The sequence below is a fragment of the Danio aesculapii genome, chromosome 9 (assembly GCF_903798145.1).
Source record: "Danio aesculapii chromosome 9, fDanAes4.1, whole genome shotgun sequence".
NCBI classification, from domain to species: Eukaryota; Metazoa; Chordata; class Actinopteri; order Cypriniformes; family Danionidae; genus Danio; species Danio aesculapii.
The window spans coordinates 28,685,035-28,698,552 of record NC_079443.1 but is presented as its reverse complement, the minus strand read 5'-3'; the positions used below and the strand labels follow the sequence as shown (position 1 = coordinate 28,698,552).

Sequence of the window (13,518 nt, the reverse complement as noted above, 5' to 3'; positions counted from 1 at the left end):
AAGGTTTTACCTCTGCTCCTCCATCCCATCTTTTTGGACTCTGAGTCACACGTCTTTCTATTCAATGTCTCCAAACTTGCTCCGTCGTTTTCCTCCATCAAACATGTGTCTTTCTCTTTAGCCTGTGCTTCACAGTGGAAACATCAATCTAGTGACCTATTCCCTGCCAAAACATCTCTGCGTGGTTGTTTTTGAACCTTGTAAAAGATTGGAGGCTGCTATAAATGCGAAGTCCATCTAGAAAGTCAATCTTTAGTTCTGTCATTATTTACTCTTGCCCTCCTGCCTTGCCAGAACTGGACGGCTTTCTCTTTCTTTAGAACATAAAAGAAGTTGATGAGTATATCAGATGTCATCCGAAAATAAATGTTGACATGTGGCATTTAAAACTCCTATCCTAAGTGCTTTGAAACATGTTGTATTATTCAGTGTGTTGATGTCATTTCCACTGAAACATTAATCCCTTATAGAAATATGATACTTGGAAATATATGCAAATGACGAACAGTTGAAACCAGAAGTTTACATACACTGTATATAAAGGCACATAACTATTGAAAAAAAGTCAGATGCTAATGTGACTAAACGTTTTCTCTTTTAGGTAAGTTAGGATTATTAAATTTGTTTCTGTTATGCTTAATAGCAGAATAATGAGAGAGATATTTTTTGAGAAATTGTTATAACTTTTCTTGAAAGTCAAGTTTACATACAATAAGATTGTTATGCCTCCGTAAAAGCTCAGATGATGGTGTCAAGGTTGTGGAAGTTTCCGATTGGCTAATTGACAACATTTGAGTTCATTGGAGGCACAACTGTAGAATAGTATTTAATGAAAACCTCAAACGCACTGCTTCCTTGTGTGACATCATGGGAAAATCAACAAGCCAGAATCAACAAAAAAGACAGATTACAATTTGCTAAATTACACTGGGAAAAAGGGGGGGGCCATCACAAAGCCCTGATCTCAATCCTATAGAAAATTTGTGGGCAGAATTGAAAAAGCTTATGCAAGACAGCCTAAAAATATGACTCAGTTACACCAATTCTGTCAGGAGGAATGGGCCAAAATTCCTGCAAAACATTGTGAGAAGCTTGTGGAAGGATACCCAAAACCTTTGACTAAGGTTATACGGTTTAAAAGCAAAGCTAAAAAAATACCAAGGAAATGTATGTAAATTTTTAACTGTCAAGAAATTAATAAAAAATTCTCCAAAAAAAAAAAAAAAGAATTCTTTTTGACATCAGCCTGACGTTGGGTTCTGACGTCAACTTGATTTTCATTTACAAACAAAATGCAACATCCCAAGATGTTGGGGTACATCAATCTGATGTCATGTTGATGTCCTGTGCATGCTGGGTAGCAGCTCCCCCTTTTTTAAAAATATAATACATGCTAAGACTGTAAATTTGTAAGTCTGTGATGCTGAGTTTGTACATTTCATGTTTTGGTTTAAAATGCATAATTTTGTGCAGTTTAGAGACGGGCTTGATACATTTTGGGGTCTGTTTGTAGACCACTGTGGAAGTTTGTGACTTCATTCACCATAATGGAAAGCTTATTTAGACTGTCTGAATCGTTTATCCCCTATATAGTGTACTATGCGTCATTCAACGTGTAGAAAATAATAACTGTGTGAACAAATGACAGGGAAGGGGATGGCAGAGTGGCTTAGTGTTTTTTATGGGTAGGATAAAGCATTTATTTGGACAGAATATCTAAAGTGCAGGGTGATGCCATGAAAAAAAATCTAAATTGTTGATCTATACTAGAGAATGTGAAAAACTAAAAGAAAATCGTGTTTTCTTCTCTGTTTCGTAACATGCTGTACATATGTGTTATGCTAAGCTTGACATCAATGACTGTAAACATCATTGATTCTTCTGAGACTTACAGCGGATTTAGACACCAGCTTTCTGAATGAAAAATAATATACCATATTATGACTAAGGAGAAGTTTCAGTTTATTTCCAAGTTATTTTATGACTTTATGAGGCATTTATGCTTCAGTTTTGATCCATTTAGACCACTCACTTTCAGCATTGTATGCCAATACATTGATGTTTGGAATGGCCTAATGGTGAGAAAACAAAGACAAATTGTTTATTTTTCGGGTGATCTATCCCTCTAAGTAGAAATGCATAACAAGCATGATTATCAGTATGATCAATATGGATTCTCCTGACAGTATAAGTCATATTTCTTCATTTGATTGCTGCTGACTTTGGATATTGTGATGTTTTTGAAGCAATTTATATTGTGTACATAAGTAAGTAGGCAAAAAATTAACGTGCTGAAAATAAATTGAAAATTTAAAGCAGAAAATAAATAAACTTGACATGAAACAAGAGAATAAAAATTTCTTTTGATAATTACTTTTATAACACTTTATTTGGTCTATAAGCATTTTAGAGCAATGATTCCCAACCAACCACCAGAAATCTCCTTAATAAAACACTTCTGATCCAACTAATCAGCTGATTATTAAGTTATAAGTGTTTCCATGTCATCTCATAATTTTAATAGCACGTGACTTTTTATTTGGAGCTGTTCTCTCTCTCTCTCTCTGACATGATATTGTTTAATGTTTATGGAAACACAATAAACATTTCATATAAATAATTCTACTGTGGTCTGATGATGCAATCTTCACGTGGTATAAGTCATAGCGCATTGGAAAATCCTCCATTTACAAGTTGTAATTACGAGTTGCATGAGGACATGAAGGCTTTCTACTAATTGAAATCTCATAATTACATGAATGCAGATTTTTTCTATCACTAATCCGGATGCATTTAAAAATGCACCTTTTTCTCTACAATCTTCATAATTAAAACTTTCGCTTAATTGCAGTCTGCTATCACAGTGCAATTGTCTTCTTTTAGACCATACATTGAATGCAGAATCAGTTTGACTCACCAGTAAGTGGTTAGATGATAAAATGTACTTGGCAGGGCTTTATGTCTCTCAGTATCATCTCTTTAAATCTATTATATTTTAAAATAAGGTGATAATAAAGGTCATATTTTTCAACGTTTAGATGTGGTTGAAAAACATTTGGAAAATGTTTGAAAATGCTATATTGCGGGTGAAGAACATTTTGAAATGAAAACACCACTTTTAAACGTTACCCGATTCATGAAGTCAGAGACACCAAGACATTTTAATGGTTATACCAGACAAAGGAGACATGTAGAACGTTGTAATATTAAAGGTATTCCAGAATCTAGGGAATCACTGCTTAATGTTGTGCTTTTTTAGTCTTTTTTACAGTCTTGTTTTTCCATACTGTACAGTGTGTTTACATAAGCTGGTAAAAGACTAAGTACAATCCATAACCCATGTATTGCCTTATATAACACAGTTGATTAGTTAAGTAAACTGTAAATGCACATACTGTAAAATAACTTTTAAAAATAGTTTAGTAGTATATATTATAATTTATAATAGTTTTATTTATATAGCATCAATAAAATGTGCTCAAAAATCAAATAAATCAGAAATGAAAAAAAAAAAAAACCAATAATTTTAATAAATAAATTTAATAATGCATTAAAAATACTGGTTTCATTAAAATGATAACCCAATAACTATGGTTTTACTTTCTTGTACAGAAATAAATCACTAGAGAAGCATTTTACAGTGGCCGTATTGAGTTTGTGGTGTCACTGCGGTGGATTTTTATCATATAAAAACCATTTGTGTAGTCAAAAATAAATTAATATATAAAGCACACAATGGGGGGATGCTTGTGCATTGGTCTGTATGTGTGTTTATTGGTGATTTCCAACACAAGCACTATTGAACATCTTGATTCCTGTACGTGTGTGGGTGGAACGCTCATGTTTGTCAACTCAATTTAACTAAGTGCAATTAAGAGTCAATCAAGCATGTAGAACAATTACACCTATGACCGATTTCCCTCAAATCACACACATGCGCACACATACACATACACACCTACGTTTAAACGCACACACTATAATGATGGCACTTTCTTGAGTGTTCATCATCAATAACCAATGTTTTTATTTAATCACTAGATGTTTTACTTTCACAACTGATTGCAGGATGTTGTTCTATAATGTTCTGTCTTTTTCAGTCGATGTACTGAATGTACAGTAGAATGTTTGATTGTGTGATTTGATGACTCTGGACAAATAAAAGTGCAGGACTGACCATTTGATTGCTCTGTTGTGTGCCCTGGCCACTGATTTATTTTGTTTAAAGCTGCTGTATACAGCATGCATGTAGCCTTTTAGTCTTTAGCCTTTGTAGTCTTTTTGACAGTCCTAAATCAGTAAATTATAAAAATCTGACCATGGCTAATGCATGTTACCAAAAAAAAAAAAAAAAAAAGTCTGATTTTGAATGTTTGAGTATATTAACATATATCTGGACTCAGTACAGTGGTGGTTGTAGAACGAATTTTATAACACTTAAAGTTATACTGTATGTATATGTAATTTCATGTAAGGGATTTTTTGCAACTTTTTGATGGATACTAGACCTAGGGCTCTTTTTTAATGATCTATGTGCAAAGTCTAAAGTGCATAGTGTAAAAGCATTAAGAGCTTCTCCGAATCCATTTTGCTATTTTAAGGACAGAAAAGTACGCTTTGCATCACGGTGCATGGTCTAACAGGGTTGAGCTTATTCTCTTAATGAGTTATGGGTGTTTTGAGCATAACGTGCATTAAACCAATCAGAGTCTCATCTCACTGTACCTTTAAGAGTCAGTTTCGTCACGCCATGGCGCATTTGCTTTTTACATGGCGGACATGAGCCTTCTCCATTCAACCTCTTTACTTTCTCATTACTTTACTTTTACTCTTTACTTTACTCTTTTACTTCCATGGATAAGGAAACTGTGTTGTTCGCACTCCACTGAAGAGATCCATTAGCCTACGTATTTAATTTTGTTTGTTAAGTGCAAAGATTTGTTTCAGAATTATTTCTAAATTCAGTTTCCAGCAAATTAATAAATTAACGAAGTGTGATCAAAAAACATATCCAAACACCCAAGTCATATCCAAACACACGTCCTATGATTATGCTCCATAGGCTGATGCATACGTCTCCAAAATCCAACAGGTAGACAAATCTAAACTTGTTTTTGTTAAAACAAATATAAATATACATATAATAAGTAATACTGAGAATAATAATAACATTATAATAAAAATGAAAATAGTTTTTTTATATTCATGTAGTAAATAATATTTTTTTGTAACATTTTATATAATTTTTTTCATATATAAAGATATTTGTGTATTGCTGTACATCCTGTGTGTATTAAGTGTTGAACCTGCATAGGCACATAACTAACATGCTCTGCACTGAACTTTAGACCAGCTTTTACTTGGTCAATGGTGCGGTCTATTTCAGTTCCTCAAAATAGCAACGTGCCAACAATGAGCCTTAACACACCTCCTTTTTAGACTGGAACACCCACAAAGTGGCACAAATGGATTTGCTATTTAAACAACGTGGCACAAAACATGAAAATTAGGGTTGCGCTGGTCTGAAAATAGCAACAAATTGGGCCAAACACGTCTTCCGCCTTATTGTGCCGGGTGTATGATAGGGCCCTAAGTCTTGTTTGCTACTGCTGTGCACATATATTGGTAGTTTAGATGTAAAGACACATTTGGGGTTCATGTGTTTTGTGAAATGTATTTCCCTTTTATAGGGTATTTCAAAATGTCATTTATTCTTCTGGTGATGATGTTGTATTTTCATTAAGTCAGTCTTCATGGTCACATAGTCCTTCAAAAATAATTCAGATGCTGATTTGATGCTCAAGAAAGTAGATACAAATTTTCTTACTTGGAAATATGACATTTTAATGTTTAATAGAGTTTTGAAATAGAGATCATTTGTGATATAATTGTTTTTACTCACAGCAGTTTGTTACATTATGACTTAATAAAGTTAATAAATGTTATATAAAAAATCTGTAGATATTTATATATATTTATAAGCGTTTGTTGTTGTGATCAAGATGATGGTGAATGAGTTTGCCATTGTTCGCTTGTGTAAGCAGTTTCCTCTTTTGTTATTGTATGCAGTTTACAATCTTTTGAAGTGATCGTACACAGCTACACACACACACACACACACACACACACACACACACACACACACACACACACACACACACACACACACACACACACGCACACACACACACACACCCGCACGCACACACACACATGTTAAGATAAGAGGAGAGACAAATGTGTTACAAACCACCTTGCGATTTGTAACTGTGTGTCTATTTGGCTGCAAAAAAGCACACTCCTGCAGGAAGATATGTTTAAAACGATCGTGTAAAGTCAAAACTGAGTCCATTTGACACTTTTTTTTCTTTCACTCTTTTTATTATCCCTCTTAGACATTATATTACAAAGTAACTTTGCTAATACATGTCAGCAAGAGCAGTCCTTGGAGTATTAGTTGACCGATTGCTCAAAGGGATAGTTCACCCAAAAATTAAAACTCACCGTAAATTTCCTCACCCTCAAGCCATCAATCATTTAGGTTACTTTTTTCTTCACTTGGTTATTAAAGAAGACTCATAGCTTAAATGTGGTCAGTGGTCATTCATAAAACACAAGTAAACAATTACAGGCATTTTGAGAGTGAAATAATCACATACAGACAAATCAAAATTGATACAATACATGTGACTTCTGATGTTTTTACAGTATATTTCATTTTAACCCATGACTTCTGCAAGTATAGTGCATTTTATAAGTTGACTGCTTTTTTATTTATTCATTCATTTCTTTTTTTACTTTTTATAGGTTATCATCCAGAATAAGCACAAGTATGTACTTTATTAAAACAATACAACAGTTGGGTCCAGTCTTTCCATTGTTAAAAAAAGATTATACCCTATCTGCATTGAACTAGTTACAAACCTTTAGACAATTTTATATGGGTCATTATTAGGGCCAGATGGAATCTGCAGACGATTTTTGCCATTTCTGCAGAGAATTTTGGTAAAATTCTGTGGAATTATTTTGGGACTTTCATAACTAAAACATTAAAATGTGTAATAAAAAATAATATCTTTTTAACTGTTTAAAATGCAAGTCTAATTAGATTCACTTTATTTGGTAAACAAAGCAAGTCTCTCAAATATTAAATCTACTAAAAGACAGAAAATATTACTGAACAAACTGCATTGTAAATAAATCAGATGAAGATTTTTATATTAGTCAATAATATTACTGTACTTAATTTAAAAACTGAATAAATATAGATTGACACACATTTACTCAAGTAAATAAACAGAATTAATGATGGGCAAAAAATCTGCGGAAAATCTGCGCAATTCTGTGCGCGCAGATTCCATGTGGGCCTAGTCATTATATACAGTACTGTGTATATACTGTTGGAGGCAAAATGATTAGCCTTCCTGTGAAATTTTTGATCTTTTAAGTGTTGTTTAACAAAAGGAAATAAAATTTGCAATGCAATTTCTATATATTTTTTTTATTCTTTAGAAATCTTATTATTTAATTAATTATTACTAAATTATTTAAAACCATTTTTGGAGTTAAGATTATTAGCCCTCTTTTTTTTCTTCGTTTGGCTACAAAACAAACCACTGTTTTCCAATGACTTATCTAAATAACCTAACTTGCCTAGTTAAACTGAGTAACCTAGTTAGTCTTTAAATCACACTTTTACCAGAATTCTAGTATCTTGCAATACAAATACAGAACAATTAATAATTATTAATTAATATTTTCAAAGAAATACAATTTTACAGGAGGGCTTTTCATTTTCTCTTCAAACTTATATATATTTTCCTCTATCTGTTTTTCAATTCAGCTTTTAAAAGGCACCTATTTTATCCCCTTTTTAAGATTTAAGAGAAGTCTTTTGTGTCTCCAGAATGTGTCTGTCAAGTTTCAGCTTAAAACACCCATCAGATTATTTATTATAGCTTTAAGAATACTGGATTTTCTGCTCTGAACATATCGTAGCTGTTTTTGTGGCCTGTTCCTTTAATGCAAGTTCTCTCAACCCACTGTTCCCATGTTCCTGTCAGAGTGTGCCTCAATCTCCGCCTCGGCTGCCTCAGATACACAGCACAGTGACAGTCATGAAGGAAGCAAATCTCACGTAACGTTTGTAAGAAATATTACAGTAAGAACTTTGTCAATGATTATTTGATGCATTTGTTGTGGAGTTAATTCAAGCCTTTCTACAGCGATGAGTCACACACAATGTTGTTACAAAATTCACGCACACACACAGACACAGACACAGAAACACACACACACAGTGCACGCATTTAACTTTGCACTGTTTTTGCATGGCAAATGTGACAGGATACATGTTAATCACCACTGCTGTATGAATATCCGTTATGTTAATGTACAAAATAAACCTGATTTAAAGTCCACAAATCCGGATTGAAGCATCTCCTTTTATAATTGTACTGACTCGCAGCTGTGGTGATAAAGACGGTAAAATCACTGTAATTCATTACAAACATGCATTGTTTTAAAAATGTGTTAAACTTGTAAAACTCATTCTTGATCACATTTGATGATGATTGATGATCACAGAGAGCTGAACAGATCTCTTTTTCCTGGTTGCTTTGCACATGTCCTGTTTTGTTTATATAATAATACACTTTACAACGTTGACATGCTAATATGCGACTGTCGATTGATTAGGTGGGCTGGGAAACCTCACTCCTATGTCACTTTGTAGTGGGCCTCAAAATGGGAGGGATTTGGATCCTATTTTAGCATCAGGAAATAAAAAAAGAGACTTATCATGTTTATATCACCCCATTATGACTGTGGACACACTATACCTGCACACAGTTCTGTCCAAACAGCTTACACAAGATGATTTTCATCATAGGTCCTCTTTAATGCTACAGCATATAGAAAGTGATAAAAATAGGGTCATTTAAAATGTTTAAATGTCTTATTGTAAAGTTTTCAATGTTTTGTAAGATTTCTTGACCTCTTTTCCTTAACTGTGTGATGTCATCAGTCTGGGACGGCCTGGGGTGGACTGTCACAGCCAGCATGAGAGCGGGGCAGCAGTTCTTCAAATGCAGTTTCTCATCAATGAGGTATTGAACACCCACATACAATATGCAGCCACACACACACACACACACACACACACACACACACACACACATATATATATATATATATATATATATATATATATATATATATATATATATATATATATATATATATATATATATATATATATATATATATATTACAGCAGATTTTCATGCACACAGCATATGTAGAAAGCACGTAGGAGGGCCATCTTTGTGCGTTTATCTGTAATTCAGGATAGATGCCATGTGTGTAAATGGACGCTCAGCTCTGCAGAGGAAGACGTTTAGGTCAAGAGCTGCTCTCCCTCTTGGCTCTGTGGTGTTAATGCAGTCAGTCATTATCAGACGTGTCAAGTGCCGAATATTTCTCAGCCTCTCGGTCTTGCTCTTACACAAATGAACCCTTATCGGCTCATGAATAACAAAAAGTTAGTGTGGTAACAATAGGAGTAAATTGGAAGAGTTGCCAAGGTGGCTATTTTGGAAAACAACAATTTAGGAATGCTCTTCAATGTTCCATTTCTATCTCCTTTCTGTTTCCTATCAACCCTGTATAAACAGCTCTGAAGTGAGCAGGAATTGGTGTTCGCAATCCATTTTACTTTTGCGGTGGAAGATTTTTAAGAGTGAAGAATAGCATTTAGGACAGGATTTTATCCATTGGGAATTTAGTGGTTAGTGAAAAGTGGAACCAGACCTGAATGTGAGTTTGCAGTCAATTGTGGAGATGATGAAATTTTTGCCCAAGGAATCAGGACATGTTTGATTGAACTCCTTTCTTTTTGAATACTGAGATAATGATGAGGACACAGAGGCTAAAGGTAACTTTTTTTTAGCATTTCAAAGTGTTTTTTTTATCCTGCTGAAACACTGGTACCTACACTCACTGGCCACATTATTAGGTACACTTGTCCAACTGTTCATTAACGCAAATTTCTAATCAGCCAATCACATGGCAGCAACTCAATGTGTTTAGTCATGTAGACATGGCCAAGACAATCTTCTGCAGTTCAAACCGAGCATCAGAATGGGGAAGAAAGGAGATTTAAGTGACTTTGAATGTAGCATGGTTGTTGGTGCCAGATGGGCTGGTCTGAGTATTTCAGAAACTGCTGATCTACTGAGATTTTCAATCACAGCCATCTTTAGGCTTTATAGAGAATGGTCTGAAAAAGAGAAAATATCCAGTGAGCGGCAGTTCTTTGGGCACAAATGCCTTGTTGATACCAGATGTCAGAGGAGAATAGCCAGACTGGTTCAAGCTGATAGAAAGGCAACAGTAACTCACTTGTTACAACTGAAGTATGCAGAAGAACATCTCTGAATGCACAACACGTCCAACTTTGATGCAGATGGGCTACAGCAGCAGAAGACCACACCGGGTGCCACTCCTGTCAGCTAAGAACAGGAAACTAAGACTGCAATTCACACAGGCTCATTAAAATTGGACAACAGAAGATTGAAAAAACGTTGCCTGGTCTGACGAATCTCGATTTCTGCTGTGACATTCGGATGGTAGGGTCAGAATTTGGCTTCAACAACATGAAAGCATGGATCCATTCTGCCTTGTATCAATGGTTCAGGCTGCTGGTGGTGGTGTAATGGTGTGTGGGATATTTTCTTGGCTCACTTTGGGCCCATTGGTACCAATTGAGCATTGTGTCAACGCGACAGCCTACCGGAGTATTGTTGCTGACCATCTCCGTCCCTTTATGTCCAGAGTTTACCCATCCTGTGATGGCTACTTCCAGCAGGATAACGTGCCATGTCATAAAGCGTGAATCATCTCAGACTGGTTTCTTGAACATGACAATGAGTTCACTGTACTGGCCTCCACAGTCACCAGAGCTCAATCCAATAGATCAGTGTTTCCCCACCCTGTTCCTGGAGGCACACCAACAGTTCATGTTTTGGATGTCTCCCTCATCTGACCCATTAACTTCAGGTTTTAGAGTCTGTTCTAATGCAGAGTTTCCCAACCCTGTTCCTGAAGGCACGCCAACAGTACACATTTTCATTCTCTCTCTAATCAAACACACCTGAAACAACTCATCAGAACATCAGAAGACACTCCTAAACCTGAAGTTAATGGGTCAGAAAAGGGAGACATCCAAAACATGAACTGTTGGTGTGCCTCCAGGAACAGGGTTGGGAAACACTGCAATAGATCACCTTTAGAAATCACATGATGGATGTGCAGCCAACAAATCTGCAGCAACTGTGCGATGCTGTCATCTCAATATGGATCAAAATCTCTGAGGAATATTTCCAATACTTTGTTGAATCTATACAACGAAGGATTAAGGCAGTTCGGTTAAGGCAAAAGGGAGTCCAACCCAGTATTTGTAAGGTGTACCTAATAAATTGGTCGGTAAGTGTATATGGTCAGTATATATAGATCAAACCAAAATGCAGATTTCTGTGTCTCACTTCAGTGCCACTTAACTTCCAGAGTTATTGACTGAAATCATGGGTGCGTGAAGCAGAGCACTGGAAATCATGCTTTTTATATTAAGAAATCAATAAGCTATGTTTTTAATCAGTAGGCTGTATGTAACATAATCGTGATTTGGGGTAAAATGGGGTAAAATGTATATAGGGGGGGGATGTTATATATAACTAGTAAAATTGACTGACTGGCACCATGTGGAAGATAAAAAAGGAGATATTAGAAATTAGTTAGTTACATGAACGTGACTGAAAACTACATTTGATAAACGTGTTTTATCTGTTCTTTGGTACTTGCCGACTGTTTGTAAATTCAATACTGCATTTCCTAATGTACACTAGATTTCTGATTAATAATAGTCTCTGCATAGCCACACTTCCAGTAATATCCAGCTGAGCACAGCGTTGATTCAACCGGTGTCTGCTACAGTGTGTCTCTAGCCTGGTTTTCTTTGTGTACTGTGCTAGTGGGTGGGACCGCAGGATTCAATTTTCTCGGGTTTGCGCGCGCAACAACTGGCCAGGGCTTAAGTTTTGTATCCACGTCATGCTGAATCGGCTAAAGACTCGTTATCTAGATGATTCATTTGAAGTACTAGGAGTCGACTCTTTTATAATGAATCAATAGTTTTAAACACTGTCCACTTTCAGATTTAAGCCTTAGCTAGATATTTCACTTCACTTAGAGCTGTGTTGCACACTACATGGAAGGCCATTCTCAAAAACCTGTAATAGGGGCTCTATAACGCTCTAAGTATATCGTAAGAAGACAAAGTTAAAGAGTCATCTGCAGGACAACTGGCGAATTACACCTGTAACTGCATTCAAGTGCAGTGTGATTATCATTAAAGGTTTTGATTGTATTTTATTGTACATTTTATTGCTAATTTTAATGAATTTATACATTAAATAATTTAAAAAGAACAGAAAACAGACAAAAACAGAAATACACACATTTAAATAAATGACAACAATATATATATATATATACAAAAAATTAGGAAATATATTTGAAAGACTGGGAAAACAGAGAAAGAGGGATAAACTCTGTCAGTGACTTGCACGGATGTGTTTGAAAAACATCCATTTATTAGGCATTTATCATTTATATTCTTATTTTATTTAACCTTAAGGTTATTTTTCCCCCAGCCATTTTGCTAGTCTCGCATGATCACGTTACATGCATTTTGGGAAGCACACATGGAATTGCAACATGCATTTGTGACCTTGGATGTACAGAACACTCTGACATGCAAAGTTATGAGAAGTGTTGTTTTTTGTCAGAGAAGTTAACTATGGTTATTTTTTGGTCAATCAGGAAAAGAAATAACCAACTTGGTTCAAACAACTTATCTAGGAAAGAGTTTGGGGAACAGTCAGAGTTGTCATGTTTGTAACAGCTTGGCAGTGAATAAATAGTACATTTTCATTTAGGACACTGGGACAATGAAGGACAATGATTTTTAGCAGTGAAGCTTTAAAAATAATTCTAAATTCAAGATAATCCACACTACAACTTTAACAATAAGAACATTGTTCTTTTCATATACAGAATGGTATTGCCTCTAGTATGAAGGCTAAGATGGTTATCTTTATATAATTGTGGTGTAAAATAAAAAAGCAATAGTCTAAAATAATTCCCTAACATTTGTTATTGCTAATCATTACTTTGGAAAGTTGCTTCAGATGAAGAAAACATGATTGCATTTTGATTACAAATGACAGACACACATGGTTTTCTTCTGAATAACATGCTCTGAAGAATTGTTCTCTCTCACACAGTCCACACATGAGACTGTAGGAATAGATTGGACGAATAGTGTACACACATGCTCTTGACATTTTATCCTGAGGTACATCGTTCAGATATTACACATCAGGGATTCAACTTTCATTCATATTGATTCCATTAACAACAGAGAGTTATCAGTTTAAATGGCATTCTTCATCACAATGG

General features: G+C 35.0%; 1 protein-coding gene across 11 annotated transcripts in view; it reads left to right on the top strand.

The window, feature by feature from the left end:
- stxbp5l (syntaxin binding protein 5L) overlaps window positions 1-13,518 on the top strand; it is a 236,133-nt gene that overhangs the window by 93,964 nt on the left and 128,651 nt on the right. For all 11 annotated transcript variants that reach the window (XM_056465374.1, XM_056465370.1, XM_056465368.1 and 8 more), the window contains exon 3: window positions 9,026-9,107. In XM_056465374.1, coding sequence (XP_056321349.1) covers window positions 9,026-9,107 — 82 coding nt within the window. The remainder of the gene's footprint in view (window positions 1-9,025; window positions 9,108-13,518) is intronic.